Here is an 18,619-nt window from a genome sequence, read left to right on the forward strand (position 1 = left end):
TGCAGTGTGTGTGTGTGTGTGTGTGTGTCGACTTGCATTGTGTGTGTGTGTGTGTCGACTTGCAGTGTGTGTGTGTGTGTGTCGACTTGCAGTGTGTGTGTGTGTGTGTGTCGACTTGCAGTGTGTGTGTGTGTGTGTCGACTTGCAGTGTGTGTGTGTGTGTGTGTCGACTTGCAGTGTGTGTGTGTGTCGACTTGCAGTGTGTGTGTGTGTCGACTTGCAGTGTGTGTGTGTGTCGACTTGCAGTGTGTGTGTGTCGACTTGCAGTGTGTGTGTGTGTGTGTGTGTGTCGACTTGCAGTGTGTGTGTGTGTGTGTGTGTCGACTTGCAGTGTGTGTGTGTGTGTCGACTTGCAGTGTGTGTGTGTGTGTGTGTGTCGACTTGCAGTGTGTGTGTGTGTGTGTGTGTCGACTTGCAGTGTGTGTGTGTGTGTGTGTCGACTTGCAGTGTGTGTGTGTGTGTGTGTGTGTCTGTGACGTAGAAGTCCGTCACTGGCTGCGGGCAGCATTTGGGTCTTTAACGCACACACATATTCATCACTCCTCCCTGCGCCATTATAAGATAAGTTAACAATGTGGGTCGACACACAAATTAACTTCTGTCTTGGTGCATGCATTTTACACTTGTCAATGTTCATATTTGAGAGATACAATAATTATTATACTTATCAATGTTGTGGATGAGCGCATTGTTTGTTTGTTCTGTTCCTCTCTCTCCATCTCTGTAGCTTCCGGGTATGCTGGAAAAGGACCCGAGCTAAGGGAATTGGGTTGGCTTTATAGTGCCTGTCCCAAATGGCTCATAAATGCATATGGGCATATTGAAAGATATTGTCAGTAGTGATGTAATGTATTAAATGTTATGTTGGGATATTGTTTAAAACTGTGTTGCAATGTATATCCTTTAGTATGTTTAGTTCATGGAAAATGTAGGTTTCTATTGTTAATTGATTAATTAATTAGGGTTAATTGTTCTGAGGGGAGGGGCTAGCCCTACAAAAGGAGCCTCTCTTTCAGTCTCTGGAGAGGCAGTTTGGATTGAGCTGTGGATGGGGCAGCATTGTTTTTAAGCTGTCCCATAAGGTAGACGTTGATGGCAGTACTGTTGTTTTTTGTTCCGGAATCACTTGTAAATAAACACCTTTGCACAGAAGAACTTTTGCGGTTCCGCCATCTTTTTATTTTGATAGAGGTTAGGTTATCCAGTTTAGCCTTCTGGCCTACTCTACGTGACAGTGTCGACTTGCAGTGTGTGTGTGTCGACTTGCAGTGTGTGTGTGTCGACTTGCAGTGTGTGTCGACTTGCAGTGTGTGTGTGTGTGTGTCGACTTGCAGTGTGTGTGTGTGTGTGTGTGTCGACTTGCAGTGTGTGTGTGTGTGTGTCGACTTGCAGTGTGTGTGTGTGTGTCGACTTGCAGTGTGTGTGTGTGTGTCGACTTGCATTGTGTGTGTGTGTGTCGACTTGCATTGTGTGTGTGTGTGTCGACTTGCATTGTGTGTGTGTGTGTCGACTTGCATTGTGTGTGTGTGTCGACTTGCAGTGTGTGTGTCGACTTGCAGTGTGTGTGTGTGTGTCGACTTGCAGTGTGTGTGTGTGTGTGTGTGTGTCGACTTGCAGTGTGTGTGTGTGTGTGTGTCGACTTGCAGTGTGTGTGTGTGTGTCGACTTGCAGTGTGTGTGTGTGTGTCGACTTGCAGTGTGTGTGTGTGTGTCGACTTGCAGTGTGTGTCGACTTGCAGTGTGTGTCGACTTGCAGTGTGTGTCGACTTGCAGTGTGTGTCGACTTGCAGTGTGTGTGTGTGTGTGTGTGTCGACTTGCAGTGTGTGTCGACTTGCAGTGTGTGTGTGTGTCGACTTGCAGTGTGTGTCGACTTGCAGTGTGTGTGTGTGTGTCGACTTGCAGTGTGTGTCGACTTGCAGTGTGTGTGTGTGTGTGTGTGTGTCGACTTGCAGTGTGTGTGTGTGTGTCGACTTGCAGTGTGTGTGTGTGTGTGTGTCGACTTGCAGTGTGTGTGTGTGTGTGTCGACTTGCAGTGTGTGTGTGTGTGTCGACTTGCAGTGTGTGTGTGTCGACTTGCAGTGTGTGTGTGTCGACTTGCAGTGTGTGTGTGTGTGTCGTTGCTTGTGTGTGTGTGTGTGTGTGTGTGTCGACTTGCAGTGTGTGTGTGTGTGTGTGTGTGTGTGTGTGTGTCGACTTGCAGTGTGTGTGTGTGTGTGTGTGTGTCGACTTGCAGTGTGTGTGTGTCGACTTGCAGTGTGTGTGTGTGTGTGTGTCGACTTGAAGTGTGTGTGTGTGTGTCGACTTGCAGTGTGTGTCGACTTGCAGTGTGTGTGTGTGTGTGTGTCGAGTTGCAGTGTGTGTGTGTGTGTGTGTGTGTCGACTTGCAGTGTGTGTGTGTGTGTGTGTGTGTGTCGACTTGCAGTGTGTGTGTGTGTGTGTCGACTTGCAGTGTGTGTGTGTGTGTGTGTCGACTTGCAGTGTGTGTGTGTGTGTGTGTCGACTTGAAGTGTGTGTGTGTGTCGACTTGCAGTGTGTGTCGACTTGCAGTGTGTGTGTGTGTGTGTGTCGACTTGCAGTGTGTGTGTGTGTGTCGACTTGCAGTGTGTGTGTGTGTGTGTGTGTGTCGACTTGCAGTGTGTGTGTGTGTGTGTGTCGACTTGCAGTGTGTGTGTGTGTGTGTGTGTGTGTGTCGACTTGCAGTGTGTGTGTGTGTGTGTGTGTCGACTTGCAGTGTGTGTGTGTGTGTGTCGACTTGCAGTGTGTGTGTGTGTGTGTCGACTTGCAGTGTGTGTGTGTGTGTGTGTGTGTGTCGACTTGCAGTGTGTGTGTGTCGACTTGCAGTGTGTGTGTGTGTCGACTTGCAGTGTGTGTGTGTGTGTGTGTCGACTTGCAGTGTGTGTGTGTGTGTCGACTTGCAGTGTGTGTGTGTGTGTGTGTGTCGACTTGCAGTGTGTGTGTGTGTGTGTGTGTGTGTCGACTTGCAGTGTGTGTGTGTGTGTGTGTGTGTCGACTTGCAGTGTGTGTGTGTGTGTGTGTGTGTGTGTGTCGACTTGCAGTGTGTGTGTGTGTGTGTGTGTGTGTCGACTTGCAGTGTGTGTGTGTGTCGACTTGAAGTGTGTGTCGACTTGCAGTGTGTGTGTGTGTCGACTTGAAGTGTGTGTCGACTTGCAGTGTGTGTGTGTCGACTTGCAGTGTGTGTGTGTGTGTGTGTCGACTTGCAGTGTGTGTGTGTGTGTGTGTGTGTGTGTCGACTTGCAGTGTGTGTGTGTGTGTGTGTGTCGACTTGCAGTGTGTCTGTGTGTGTGTGTGTCGACTTGCAGTGTGTGTGTGTCGACTTGCAGTGTGTGTGTGTCGACTTGCAGTGTGTGTGTGTGTGTGTGTGTGTGTCGACTTGCAGTGTGTGTGTGTGTGTGTGTGTGTGTCGACTTGCAGTGTGTGTGTGTGTGTGTGTCGACTTGCAGTGTGTGTGTGTGTGTGTCGACTTGCAGTGTGTGTGTGTGTGTGTCGACTTGCAGTGTGTGTGTGTGTGTGTGTGTGTGTCGACTTGCAGTGTGTGTGTGTGTGTGTGTGTGTCGACTTGCAGTGTGTGTGTGTGTGTGTGTGTGTGTCGACTTGCAGTGTGTGTGTGTGTGTGTGTGTGTGTCGACTTGCAGTGTGTGTGTTTGTGTGTGTGTCGACTTGCATTGTGTGTGTGTGTGTGTGTGTCGACTTGCAGTGTGTGTGTGTGTCGACTTGAAGTGTGTGTCGACTTGCAGTGTGTGTGTGTGTCGACTTGAAGTGTGTGTCGACTTGCAGTGTGTGTGTGTGTCGACTTGAAGTGTGTGTCGACTTGCAGTGTGTGTGTGTGTCGACTTGCAGTGTGTGTGTGTGTGTGTGTGTCGACTTGCAGTGTGTGTGTGTCGACTTGCAGTGTGTGTGTGTGTCGACTTGCAGTGTGTGTGTGTGTGTGTGACTTGCAGTGTGTGTGTGTGTGTCGACTTGCAGTGTGTGTGTGTGTGTGTGTGTGTGTGTGTCGTCTTGCTGTGTGTGTGTGTGTGTGTGTGTGTGTCGACTTGCAGTGTGTGTGTGTGTGTGTGTGTGTGTGTCGACTTGCAGTGTGTGTGTGTGTGTGTGTGTGTGTGTCGACTTGCAGTGTGTGTGTGTGTGTGTGTGTGTGTGTGTGTGTGTGTCGACTTGCAGTGTGTGTGTGTGTCGACTTGAAGTGTGTGTCGACTTGCAGTGTGTGTGTGTGTCGACTTGAAGTGTGTGTCGACTTGCAGTGTGTGTGTGTGTCGACTTGAAGTGTGTGTCGACTTGCAGTGTGTGTGTGTGTCGACTTGCAGTGTGTGTGTGTGTGTGTGTGTCGACTTGCAGTGTGTGTGTGTGTGTGTGTGTGTGTGTGTCGACTTGCAGTGTGTGTGTGTGTGTGTGTGTGTGTGTGTCGACTTGCAGTGTGTGTGTGTGTGTGTGTCGACTTGCAGTGTGTGTGTGTGTGTGTGTGTCGACTTGCAGTGTGTGTGTGTGTGTGTGTCGACTTGCAGTGTGTGTGTGTGTGTGTGTGTGTGTGTGTCGACTTGCAGTGTGTGTGTGTGTGTGTGTGTGTGTGTGTGTGTGTGTGTGTGTCGACTTGCAGTGTGTGTGTGTGTGTGTGTGTCGACTTGCAGTGTGTGTGTGTGTGTGTGTGTGTGTGTGTGTGTCGACTTGCAGTGTGTGTGTGTGTGTGTGTGTGTGTGTGTCGACTTGCTGTGTGTGTGTGTGTGTGTGTGTCGACTTGGTGTGTGTGTGTGTGTGTGTGTCGACTTGCTGTGTGTGTGTGTGTGTGTGTCGACTTGCAGTGTGTGTGTGTGTGTGTGTGTCGACTTGCAGTGTGTGTGTGTGTGTGTGTGTCGACTTGCAGTGTGTGTGTGTGTGTGTGTGTGTGTGGTCTTGCAGTGTGTGTGTGTGTGTGTGTGTGTCGCCTTGCAGTGTGTGTGTGTGTGTGTGTGTCGACTTGCAGTGTGTGTGTGTGTGTGTGTGTGTGTCGACTTGCAGTGTGTGTGTGTGTGTGTGTGTCGACTTGCAGTGTGTGTGTGTGTGTGTCGACTTGCAGTGTGTGTGTGTGTCGACTTGCAGTGTGTGTGTGTGTGTGTGTCGACTTGCAGTGTGTGTGTGTGTGTCCTCCAAGCTGTAGGACAGTAAAGAGAGCTGCTATATCTTTAACAATAAACATAAATTTTGTTTGAATAAAAATATTTTGCATAAAAGTCTTGTAATGCAGTTTGAACACAACCAGGCTGTTGAAGAGATGACATCGTGTTGAAGAGATGACATCGCGTTGAAGAGATGACATCGCGTTGAAGAGATGACATCGCGTTGAAGAGATGACATCGCGTTGAAGAGATGACATCGCGTTGAAGAGATGACATCCTAAAGATAATCCCGACCAGCTACAACACCGTGGGAGCAGACGACAGGACTTGACACTATTACACTGAGGAATCAGTCTCTCACACACACACACACACAATCCCCCCCCTCAATCCATCCCACCCCATCTCTGTCAGTCATCTTTCTTGGCGGAGGCCTCCTGGTCGTGGCGTGTGATGATCTTGTAGACGCTCTTCCTGAAGCAGCTGTCGGAGGTCAGTCGCCGGGCAGTCTCCCTCAGGTCCTCCATGCTGGCGCCGTCGCCACGGGCAACCACGAACGACTGGGAGTGTTTCACTACAATAGGAAAAGACATGAGTGTTTGTGTGTGTGTCACAGGAGGTTGGTGGCACCTTAATTTGGGAGGACGGGGTTGTGGTAATGGCTGGAGGGAAATTAGTGGAATGACATCAAACACGTGGTTTCCATGGTTTCCCTGTGTTTGATGCCATTCCATTCGCTCCGGTCCAGCCATTATTATGAGCCATCCTCCCCTCAGCAGCCTCCACTGGTCTACAGACACGCCGGTCTGAGGTGTGGTGGAGGAGGTGTGTCTACAGATACACTGTATTAATGGAGGTGTGGTGGAGGAGGTGTGTCTACAGATACACTGTATTAATGGAGAGGTGGAGGAGGTGTGTCTACAGATACACTGTATTAATGGAGGTGTGGAGGAGGTGTGTCTACAGATACACTGTACCAATGGAGAGGTGGAGGAGGTGTGTCTACAGATACACTGTATTAATGGAGAGGTGGAGGAGGTGTGTCTACAGATACACTGTATTAATGGAGGTGTGGAGGAGGTGTGTCTACAGATACACTGTATTAATGGAGATGTGGTGGAGGAGGTGTGTCTACAGATACACTGTATTAATGGAGGTGTGGAGGAGGTGTGTCTACAGATACACTGTATTAATGGAGAGGTGGAGGAGGTGTGTCTACAGATACACTGTACCAATGGAGAGGTGGAGGAGGTGTGTCTACAGATACACTGTATTAATGGAGGTGTGGTGGAGGAGGTGTGTCTACAGATACACTGTATTAATGGAGAGGTGGAGGAGGTGTGTCTACAGATACACTGTATTAATGGAGGTGTGGTGGAGGAGGTGTGTCTACAGATACACTGTACCAATGGAGAGGTGGTGGAGGTGTGTCTACAGATACACTGTACTAATGGAGGTGGAGGAGGTGTGTCTACAGATACACTGTATTAATGGAGATGTGGTGGAGGAGGTGTGTCTACAGATACACTGTATTAATGGAGGTGTGGAGGAGGTGTGTCTACAGATACACTGTATTAATGGAGAGGTGGAGGAGGTGTGTCTACAGATACACTGTATTAATGGAGGTGTGGAGGAGGTGTGTCTACAGATACACTGTATTAATGGAGGTGTGGAGGAGGTGTGTCTACAGATACACTGTATTAATGGAGGTGTGGAGGAGGTGTGTCTACAGATACACTGTACTAATGGAGGTGTGGTGGAGGAGGTGTGTCTACAGATACACTGTATTAATGGAGGTGTGGAGGAGGAGGTGTGTCTACAGATACACTGTATTAATGGAGGTGTGGAGGAGGTGTGTCTACAGATACACTGTATTAATGGAGAGGTGGAGGAGGTGTGTCTACAGATACACTGTATTAATGGAGGTGTGGAGGAGGTGTGTCTACAGATACACTGTATTAATGGAGGTGTGGTGGAGGAGATGTGTCTACAGATACACTGTATTAATGGAGGTGTGGAGGAGGTGTGTCTACAGATACACTGTATTAATGGAGATGTGGTGGAGGAGGTGTGTCTACAACAGTGGAGGCTGCTGAGGGGAAGATGGCTCATTGGTCTTCATTCCAGACATTCCATTCGCTCCGGTCCAGACATTATTATGAGCATGGTTTCCCTGTGTTTGATGCCATTCCATTCGCTCCGGTCCAGACATTGTTATGAGCAGTCCTGCCCTCAGCAGCCTCCACTGGTCTACACTGGTCTCCACTAGTCTCCATGCGTATGTACTCACACCAGTGGTGTTTGGAGGCGCGTCTCTGGATCCGACAGCTCTTAATGCGTCGTGCTGTAGCCTTGTGGAGATACACAGCATTCTTCATTATAGAAGGGAGCTTGGCCTCGATCTCTGCAGCACAGATACACTCCTCAAAGAACTCTGGGTGAAGAACACACACACACACACGCACATATCCCATGTAGCTATACTGAACAAACATTAAACAACACGTAAAAGGTTGGTCCCATGTTTCATGAAATAAAAGATCCCAGAAATGGTCCACACACACAAAAAAGCCTATTTCTCTCAAGAGTTTGTGCACAAATATGTTTACATCGCTGTTAGTAAACATTTTCTCCTAATTTCTCCAAGATAAGACACCTGATAGGTTTGGCATATCAAGAAGCTGATTAAACACACTTTGCGCTGGGACAAAAAAAGTCGCTCGAAAACGTGCAGTTTTGTCACACAACACAATGCCACAGATGTCTCAAGTTTTGGTACAGCAAGCAATTGGCATTTCTCTACCATAAGCCGCCTCCAAACGTTACTTTAGACAATTTAGCAGTACGTCCAACAGGCCTCCAAACTGTAGACCTCATGTAACCACGCATGCCCAGGACCTTGGCTTATTACTTATTTTCCACCATAATTTTCGAATAAATTCATGAAAAATGTTCTGGATTATTTTTCTCATTTTGTCTGTCATAGTTGAAGTGTACCTATGATGAAAATTACAGGCCTCTCTCATCTTTTTAAGTTGGAGAACACGCACAATTGGTGGCTGACTAAATACTTTTTTGCCCCACTGTATGTGTGTGTGTGTGTGTGTGTGTCTGTGTGTGTGTGTGTGTGTGTGCAGTAAGTGGAACTCACTCCTGAGGTTGTTGACGTCTCCCTTCATCTTGTCATCCTTCTCTTTGGAACGTTCCAGAGAGCTCAGACCTTTCTCCAGGTTCCGTAGAGCCTCTTCAGCCTGCTTCAGCCTCCGCTCCAGCTCCATACGAGACTCAATCTCCACCTGGGACACAACAGGAGGTCAGGGCCCGTAATCACAAAGCATCTCAGAGTAGGAGGCCTGATCTAGGATCAGCCTTTTGGGTAATAATGTGTTCTGTTAACAATGAAAAATGAAAATCTCTTCTTGAATAGGATCTTAAAAGTTTAATCCATATATTGACGTCATTTAAAATCTAATCATGGAAAATCTAATTTGCATAATTTAAACATCCCCATAAAAATCTGTCAGTTTAAGCTTTCTGTTGTTTTTAAAAATTGGATGTGTTACAACCCACAGACGTGGCACGAGAGCAGGGGGCACAGGATGGGCCACAGAGCCGTGCACAGAAGACAGACCTATTTTGGTTTCAGTGCATTTTCTTTAAATGTATATTGCCTATCAATGTGTAGGCATACTGTGTAATAAAATGTGTAATAAAATCGATAATTAAATAAAGGTGTACTAAAAATGTGAATGTGTTTTCGCAGAGCCTACAACCATGCTGACAATCACCCGTGGAGATCAGTGGACAAAGAGCTGAACAACGGGGCCGTGCCGAAGAAAACGCATGGAAAGCGGTTCGTTTTGCTAGATTCTTAAAATGTGCAAGCAGCATTTGTGTGAAATCCTCTGAATTCAAAAGTTGCAAGTTCAAATCTAGCGATAGAAAGCTGTTTTTGAGATTTTAGTTTTTTAGCCTATCCAAAACCTTAACCCTTACCTTAACCATTCAGAGTTAACCTAAAACACTTTGAAATGTTACGCTGAACGCGGATGAGCGTCTAATTCTGCGTCTAAGCCTAAGACTGTGAGAGCTAGTTGCGTATGTAACGGATGTAAAACGGCTAGCTTAGTTAGCGGTGGTGCGCGCTAAATAGTGTGTCAATCGGCTCTGCAAGGGCCGCGGCTTTTGTGGAGCGATGGGTAACGATGCTTCGTGGGTGACTGTTGTCTGTGTGCAGAGCGTCCCTGGTTCGCGCCCAGGTCGGGCGAGGGGACGGACTAAAGTCATACTGTTACACGTAGTTTAACCAGGTCTAAGGTTCTGACCCATCTTAAATTCGGAAACTACTTGAGCGTCATTAAACATTTGTTTACACTTTGTTCAGTTAGCTCATTGGCTAGCTAGCTAACAACCTGGTAACTTGACCAGTATATCCAAACATCAGTCATGTTACCTCATTGGCAAGCTAGCTAACAACCTGGTAACTTGACCGGTAATGTAAACTCACCCCATTCCATACAAAGGTGCGCAACCGCAACATTCAAACGAGGCAACAAAGAAAACGAATGGGACTGTAGCAACTGTGTTGACGTCAAAATCGGGGGTGTGAACTAGGTTTCTATTCAAGCGTTGATCGACATGGTAATTGCTCTATAGTATTGGAGAAAAGTAAAAAAATAAATAAATAAAAAAAAAACAGACCCTGCGTGACATAGTGACGTGTCATGTCGTAACAAACAGCATACATAAAACAACTACTTCTGTCTTACAATCTCTCTCCACCAGGTGGAGCACTTCTCTCATCGTTTAAAAACAAGAAATGGACAGTGATGGGGGTCAGGGGGGGATACATACTCATATTTTGAGTCATCATTGCATGCGATCATCATTCTCAAAGCCGCTGTTTACGTCTAAGATCACTTTAGCAACATTTGAATGCCACAGGATATCTAACTATCATCGCTAATCAGCTTCATCCCTTCATGGCAGCAGTGTATCCATCTGAGATGGATGATTTTCAGCAGGATAAATCCCCACGCCACATGGTTAGGATCGTCCAGGAATGGTTCCACGAACATGACAGTGAATTCAGTTTACTGCAATGGCCTGTCCAGACACCAGATCTCAATCCAATTGAACATCCGCGAAATGAGACGGAACAAGCTATTCTGAGTAGAGATCCACTACCAGCCAACTTGACACAACACGGGCCAGCATCCTTGTGGAACGCATTCGACACTTCCATGCCCAAATTAATTGAGGCTGTTCTGAGGGCAAAAGGGGGTGCAACTCAATTATTATGGGGGAAAAAGCTGTTCAGGGTCCCAGACTTGTTGCATCAGTACCGCTTGCCGTAGCAGAGAGAACAGCCTGTGACTTGGGTGGCTGGAGTCCTTAACAATTTTCTAGAGTCTTCTTCTGAACCCGCCTGGTATATTGGTCCTGGATGGCAGGCAGCCTGGCCTTAGTGTTGTACTGGGCCATACGCACCACCCTCTGTAGCGCCTTACGGTCAGATGCAGATCAGTTGCCATACCAGGTGATGATGCTCTCGATGGTGCAGCTGTAGAGCTCCTTGAGGATCTGGGGACACATGCCAAATATTTTCAGTCTCTCGAGGGGGAAAAATGTGTTGTCGTGCCATCTTCACATCTGTCTTGGTGTGTTTGGACCATGATCATTTGTTGGTGATGTGGACACCAAGGAACTTGTAACTCTCGACAAGCTCCATGAAAGCCCCGTCGATGTGAATGGGGACCTGTTCGGCCCTCCTTTTCCTGTAGTCTACGATCATTTCCTTTTGTCTTTCTCACATTGAGGGAGAGGTTGTTGTCCTGGCACCACACTACCGGGTCCCTGACCTCCTCCCTATAGGCTGTCTCATCGTTGTCGGTAATCAGGCCTACCACTGTTGTGTCTTCAGCAAACTTAATGATGGTGTTGGAGTCATGCTTGGCCACATGGTCATGGGTGAACAGGGAGTACAGGAGGGGACTAAGCACGCACCCCTGAGGGGTCCCGGTGTTGAGGGTTAGCGTGGCAGATGTGTTGTTACCTACCCTTACTATCTAGCAAGAACTCTCTTGGTCTACAGCTTATCATGAGGTACTCTACCTCAGGTGAGGTTTTATCGCAAGACTTCTTTAATATTAGACATAGCACATCAGCTGTTTTTGACAAATGGACACACCCCCTCCCACCCCTCGTCTTACCAGACGTAGCTGCTCTGTCTGCTGATGCACAGAAAACCCAGCCAGCTCTATTTTATCCATGTCGTCGTTCAGCCACGACTCGGTGAAACATAATTTATTACAGTTTTTAACGTCCCATTGGTAGGATAGTCTTGACCATAGATCATCCAGTTTATTCTCCAGTGATTTGCTAATAGAACTGATGGTAGTGGTGATTTAATCACTCACCTACATCCAGATGCTCTTTCCGGTCATAAGAGATGGTAGCAGCAGCTTTATGTAAAAAATAAGTTACAAACAAAAAAGTAGTGCACTATATAGGGAATAGGGTGCCATAGCTCTGGCCAAAGGTAGTGCACTATATAGGGAATAGGGTGCCATAGCTCTGGCCAAAAGTAGTGCACTATATAGGGAATAGGCTGCTATATCTCTGGCCAAAAGTAGTGTACTATATGGGAGAGTCTCATTGATTGTGTCGGAGTGTTTGTATCGACAGAAATCCCTCAATAGAGAACTGTGATAAATCAAGAAAACCTACTCCTGGCTCGTTTATTCCACCTTTCCTCTTCAGAGTAACACCAAATTACTTGGTCTGCTCACAATAGGGAATAAGATGCCTTGGGGCTCTAGCCAAAATGTGTATGCTAGTGTGTGAGGCTCAGGTCAAAAGTAGTGTACATTTTAGGGCAGGGCTCTCCAAGCCTGTTCCTGTACCCTATTGCAGATTATCGCTCCAACCCCAGCCATCACATGGCTGCTCAGTGAAATTACCTGTCCTGATTTGTCATAGACAAATAATAAATGTTTCTACCATGTGTTGCCAATAACGTTTGTACCATGTTGTTGATATGTTGTGTTGCTACTATGCTGTGTCGTCATGTGTTATCGTCTTAGGTCTCTTTATGTAGTGTTGTGTTGTCTCTCTTGTTGTGATGTATGTTTTGTCCTACATTTATATTGTATTAATTTATTTTAATCCCATCCCCCGTCTCCGCAGGAGGCCTTTTGATAGGCCGTCATTGTAAATAAGGATTTGTTCTAATTAGCCTCTACTGCCTCCCCATCCCGCATGCGGGAGCGTAATCATCGCCTGACACTAATTAGCATAACGCAACGGACATAAATATCCCTAGAAAATATTCCTATTCATGAAAATCACAAATTATATATATTGAGACACAGCTTAGCCTTTTGTTAACCTCTCTAGGCAACCCAACGCGCTTGCGTCCCATCTTGCCAACAATAAATGCAAATGCGCTACACCAAATGCTAATAGCACTCATTAAAACTCAAACGTTCATTAAAATTCACATACAGGGTACTCAATTCAAGCCACACTCGTTGTGAATCTAGCCAACGAGTCAGATTTGTAAAATGCTTTTCAGCAAAAGCATGAGTAGCTATTATCTGATAGCAGGCAACACGCCGAAATACCAGAGGGGGACGGAAACAAAGGAATTAGCGTAGCCGGCGCTACACAAAACGCAGAAATAAAATATAAAACATTCATTACCTTTGACGAGATTCTTTGTTGGCACTCCTATATGTCCCATAAACATCACTATTGGGTCTTTTTTCGATTAAATCGGTCCATATATACCCTAAATATCGATCTATGAAAAGTGTGTGATCCAGGAAAAAACAGCGTTTTAAAACGCAACGTCATTTTTTAAAATTAAAAAAGTCGACGAGAAACATTCACAAAACACTTCGAAATACTTTTGTAATCCAACTTTAGGTATTAGTAAACGTTAATAATCTATCAAATTGATCACGGGGCGATGTGTATTCAATAGCTCCACGTCTTGAACTCATGGTCGAAAATTTCTCCTCCAAAACATCCTGTCGGAGACCGGAAGGAATGGGCTCTCTCTTACTTGTTTGACCAAGAAACAAAGCCCAGGCAATTGACAAGACTGGCAACATTGTGTGGTAGCTGTAGGACTTGCAATCTCAGCCCTATGTAATTTGGTTATGTAATTTGGTTTCCCATAAACAATACATGCAAGTGGCGCATTGATACTTTTTCCAGTTTTCAGTGATCAGTTTTTCTTGCGCTTTTCGATGAAACACAGGCTCTGTTATAGTCACAGCCGTGATTTAACCAGTTTTTGAAACGTCAGTGTTTTCTATGCACACACACTAATCATATGCATATACTATATTCCTGGCATGAGTAGCAGGACGCTGAAATGTTGCGCGATTTTTAACAGAATGTTTGAAAAAGTAGGGGGTAGGCTTAACAGGTTTTAATCACCCTATCATCTCAGATTTTCAAAATATGCTTTACAGCCAAAGCTAGACAAGCATTTGTGTAAGTTTATCGATAGCCTAGCATAGTATTTTGTCCCGCTAGCAGCAGGTAACTTGGTCACGGAAATCAGAAAAGCAATCAAATTAAATCGTTTACCTTTGATGAGCTTCGGTTGTTTTCACTCACAAGACTCCCAGTTAGATAGCAAATGTTCCTTTTCCCCAAAAATATTATTTTTGTAGGCGAAATAGCTCCGTTTGATCTTCACGTTTGGCTGATAAATCGCCTGGAAATTGCAGTCACGAAAACGACGAACAATATTCCAAATTAGCTCCATAATATCAATAGAAACATTGCAAACGTTGTTTATAATCAATCCTCAAGGTGTTTTTCAAATATTTATTTGATAATATATCCATCGGGACAATTCGTTTTTCAGTAGGACCGATTGGAATAATGGCGACCTCTGTATTTTACGCGAGAATCTCTCTGATGGCCATCAGGTGACCACTTGCGCAATGTAGCCGCTTTACGGCTATTCTTCAACATAAATGCGGAAAACTACGTCACAATGCTGTAGACACCTTGGGGAATACGTAGAAAGTGTAATCTGGTTGATAGCACATTCACAGCTCAATAGGTACTCATTGGAACACAGCGCTTTCAAAATATGGGGCTCTTCCGGATTGGATTTTTCTCAGGCTTTCGCCTGCAACATCAGTTCTGTTATACTCACAGACAATATCTTTACAGTTTTGGAAACGTTAGAGTAGCTCTGGTTAAAAGTAGTGCACTATGTAGGGAATAGGGTGCCATTGGAGAGGCAGTGTGGTTTACCTTGAGTTCCACCTCAGTTTGCTTCTTGTCCACAGTGAGCTGTGTGAGGGACTGCTGTAGAGTCCTGGACTGACAGGAGTAGAACTCTCTTTCCTGTTGCAGAACTGTGGCACGCTGCTCATTCTCCGTTTGCCTGCAGGGGGAGCCAGAGAACACAGACAGTCATGTTACATGTGTTACGCTGCTCATTCTCCGTTAGCCTGCAGGGGGAGCCAGAGAACACACAGTCCTGTGCACACTCGACTTCCACGCACACACACAGTCTGTCAGAGGAGAGGTAAAAAACACACACACACAGTAACATACAGCTAGAGCGCGCACACACACACACACACACACACACAGTTGGAGGAAAGGTACTGTGCATACTAACCCAATCCTGCAGTCCAATCCCCATCCACAGCAGGTCAATACTAGGCTAAGTGTTTAAAAGCCTTCCGCCCTGGGCATTTATATCGCTTACCTCTTACCCAACCTCTTACCTAATGAAGGAATTTGGTAGGATAATGTATCACAAGGGGATGTTAATATCAGACACAAGCACAAGCAATGATCTGTTATAGGACAGAAGAAAGTCGTTCTGTAGGTCCTAATTTCCAGGGAATGCCCTGTGGGAAATTACAGAGGGCCTTGTTGCAGAGCTCTGCATTGGGTACACTTGATTGAGAGACACCCTCATTAGGCTTCACGGTGGAGCTCTGCAGCGAGGCCCTTCATTGAGAGAATCCCTCAATAGGCTTCACCATGGGGCTCTTCAGTGTGACTCCGCCTTGAGAGATACCCACAGTAGGCCTCACTGCGGAGCTCTGCAGTTGGGCCCGACATTGAGAGAAACCCTCAATAGGCTTCACCATGGGGCTCTTCAATGTGACTCCGCCTTGAGAGATACCCACAGTAGGCCTCACTGCGGAGCTCTGCAGTTGGGCCCGCCATTGAGAGAAACCCTCAATAGGCTTCACCATGGGGCTCTTCAATGTGACTCCGCCTTGAGAGATACCCACAGTAGGCCTCACTGCGGAGCTCTGCAGTTGGGCCCGCCATTGACAGCTACACTGCATTTTTTTTATACAACACTGTCATGTCTTTGACATCATTAAACTGAAGATTAATCTTTATAAAAATTCTCTGGAATTATTATTACGTGATTAAACTAATCATGTAACTGTAATTAACTAGGAAGTCGGGGAACCAAGGAAAATATTCAGATTACAAAGTTAGAATTTTCCTAATATAACTTTCAGATATTTTCAGATACTTTCAGATATCTGCCGTGGTTAGAATGGATAGTTCAGAGTAACATTCATTCATGTTGTTATAGAATAGATGTTTTGGCGGTTGTCTGTCTTCGCGTTCAATGATACCGGATTCCGAGCTGCAGACTAGTAATTAATATCAAAGACTTGTTCTTATTCTGTCGGTATCAATAGTCTAAGAGTTTAAACACGTGGGATGGTTAAAAGATTCAGCAATCTACTCAAACCTTATTTCCCTCTGTGATAGAGGTACTGGTTTGTTCTCAACCCTTAGCCCTATAGTAATGGAGGTAAGCTGGTCTGAAATGGGAAAACCCAGGTGGGGGTTTTCTTCAGGAAATAGAAAGGGGCTGTTATACAACAATTAGATGAGAATGTTGTAAAAACAGGATTATGGTAATGTGGCTGTATTGTCCCTCATAAGTTTCACAAAATTGTACCAAACGGACCAGTTCGTTCGTAGGCCGTTACTTCACCGATCTTTTAAACATTCTCCAGAACATAAATATTGTTCGGACCACTAGTTCTGTGAGGTGGAAGAAATTCCTTTGTTCTCTCTATGAAAACTCACTCTCTGGCCATGAGGAAGATTCTCCTCTAGAAATGTACAACCTCTCTGACAGAGCCTGGTGTAAGGAGTATAGAGAGGGAGGTAGTGCTCACTGTACCCAAAGAGGGCAACGTCATGACAACACTAATGCCCTCTGGTCAACACCAGTTTCCCATCACATCCTGATCCCAGTCACTGGTGCTTGTCGTTGGTTTGTCTGTTGAGGAATCAATGCACATTTCCACTTTAAAACCTCTTGATGCTATGGGGAGCTATTTCATTTTTGGATAAAAGACGTGCCCATTTTAAGCGCAATATTTTGTCACAAAAAGATGCTCGCCTATGCATATAATTGATAGCTTTGGAAAGACAACACTGACGTTTCCAGAACTGCAAAGATATTCTCTGTGCGTGCCCTAGAACGGGAGCTACAGGCAAAAAAAGATGAAACGGCATCCAGGAAACCAGCAGGATTTTTGAGGCTCTGTTTTCCATTGTCTCCTTATATGGCTGTGAATGCGAGAGGAATGAGCCTGCCCTTTCTGTCGTTTCCCCAAGGTGTCTGCAGCATTGTGACGTATTTGTAGGCATATCATTGGAAGATTGACCATAAGAGACTACATTTGCCAGGTGTCCGCCCGGTGTCCTCCGTCGAAATTGGTGCGTCTTTTTCAGCTGCTGGTATTTTTCCATGCGATTCTGAGGGGAAACAGGCTTCCACGAACTGCATATCAATGAAGAGATATGTGAAAAAACACCTTGAGGATTGATTCCAAACAACGTTTGCCATGTTTCGGTCGATATTATGGAGTTAATTCGGAAAAAGTTTGACGTTGTTGGTGACTGAATTTTCGGTTCGTTTTGGTAGCCAAATGTGATGTACAAAACGGAGCGATTTCTCCTACACAAAGATTCTTTCAGGAAAAACTGAACATTTGCTATGTAACTGAGTCTCCTCATTGAAAACATCCGAAGCTCTTCAAAGGTAAATTATTTTATTTATTTGGTTATCTGGTTTTTGTGAAAATGTTGCGTGCTAAATGCTACTCAAAATGCTAAGCTAGCAGTGCATACTCTTACACAAATTAGTGAATTGCTATGGTTCAAAAGCATATTTTGAAAATCTGAGATGACAGTGTTGTTAAGAAAAGGCTAAGCTTGAGAGCAGGCGCATTATTTTCATTTTATTTGCGATTTTCAGAAATCGCTAACGTTGCGTTATGCTAATGAGCCTGAGGCTTTATTCACGATCCCGGATCCGGGATGGGGAGTATCAAGAGGTTAATTAATGGTTTTTCTCACCCTCATTAAACTCTTAGGGGGCCACAGGGTAGTCAGCTGTGATCAGACGGCAGGCTAACTTTCAGGACCAGACGGCCCGGTCACATTCAGGCTGACTCTGAGGTCAGATCTAATCTATCGGCTTCTTCATGTGTCTTTTATATGGTAGGAGAAGTTTTTTTTTTACAAACTTCTGAACTTTTCACACAAGACTGGACAAAAATGAGGTCCATGTTCCTGGTCCTCTCACCTCTCCTCAGCCTGCTCCTTCTCTCTCTGCAGTTCCCTCATCTGCTCTTCAATGTGTCTCAGCTCCGATCGCAGTCCCGTGTCACCAGGCAGCAGCTTCTGCTCCTCGTCCTTCTCTGGATGCTCAGCCCCCTGCTCAAGCTCCTTCTCCCTCAGCAACTCCAGGGTTCGCTGCTTCTCATGGGACAGCTCCTGGAGGACCAGATCATGGATGTAATGAAGGTGTGTGTGTGTACCTGAGTGTGTGTGTGTTTCTCCTCAAATTAATTTTAAATACCTCAATAGATTTCTGAAGAAGTGTTGTTAAACTGTTCAGCTCCTCTTTTTCAGACTCCACACCTTTCAGAGACTGTGCTGTGCCGTCCAAGTCCCTGTCAACAACACGGTACACCACACAGTGTAATAGCAACACTCTCCACACTGAGAGCATCAAACCCACAACAGATGGACCTGAGGATCAGAGTCTTAAGGCTAAGAGTTGTCACAGCAGTTTAGTTAACGCAGTGGATAAAGACGGAGATACGAGCTACATTCCTTATATTAAATGCACTTTAAGTGTATTACATGCATCTTTCTTACTCATATGTGGGTATTACTGTATATTATTATTACTGTATATTACGTATTACTGTATTTTATTATTACTGTATATTATTATTACTGTATATTTCTTAATACTGCATTTTATTTATTACTGTATATTACGTATTACTGTATTTTATTATTATTGTATATAAATTAATGTATTTTGTTTATTACTGTATATTTGTTATTATTGTACATTATTTAAAACTGTATATTATTTATTTCTGAAAAGTATTTATTACTGTATTTATTTATTTCTGTATATTATCTATTACTGTATATTATCTATTACTGTATTTATTGTAAATATC

At 45.2% G+C, this 18,619-nt stretch overlaps 1 protein-coding gene across 1 annotated transcript in view; it reads right to left on the bottom strand.

Moving 5' to 3' along the window:
* Positions 1–5,518: 5,518 nt before the first annotated feature.
* Positions 5,519–18,619, bottom strand: part of plekhd1 (pleckstrin homology domain containing, family D (with coiled-coil domains) member 1) — a 47,380-nt gene continuing 34,279 nt past the window's right edge. The window contains exons 7-12 of the mRNA XM_064955553.1: positions 18,001–18,094; positions 17,725–17,915; positions 14,391–14,523; positions 8,260–8,404; positions 7,399–7,542; positions 5,519–5,682 (exon numbers count right to left, since the gene is read on the bottom strand). Of these exons, the coding sequence (XP_064811625.1) occupies positions 5,519–5,682; positions 7,399–7,542; positions 8,260–8,404; positions 14,391–14,523; positions 17,725–17,915; positions 18,001–18,094 (871 nt within the window). The remainder of the gene's footprint in view (positions 5,683–7,398; positions 7,543–8,259; positions 8,405–14,390; positions 14,524–17,724; positions 17,916–18,000; positions 18,095–18,619) is intronic.

This window comes from Oncorhynchus masou, chromosome 32, assembly GCF_036934945.1.
Source record: "Oncorhynchus masou masou isolate Uvic2021 chromosome 32, UVic_Omas_1.1, whole genome shotgun sequence".
Lineage (NCBI taxonomy): Eukaryota > Metazoa > Chordata > Actinopteri > Salmoniformes > Salmonidae > Oncorhynchus > Oncorhynchus masou.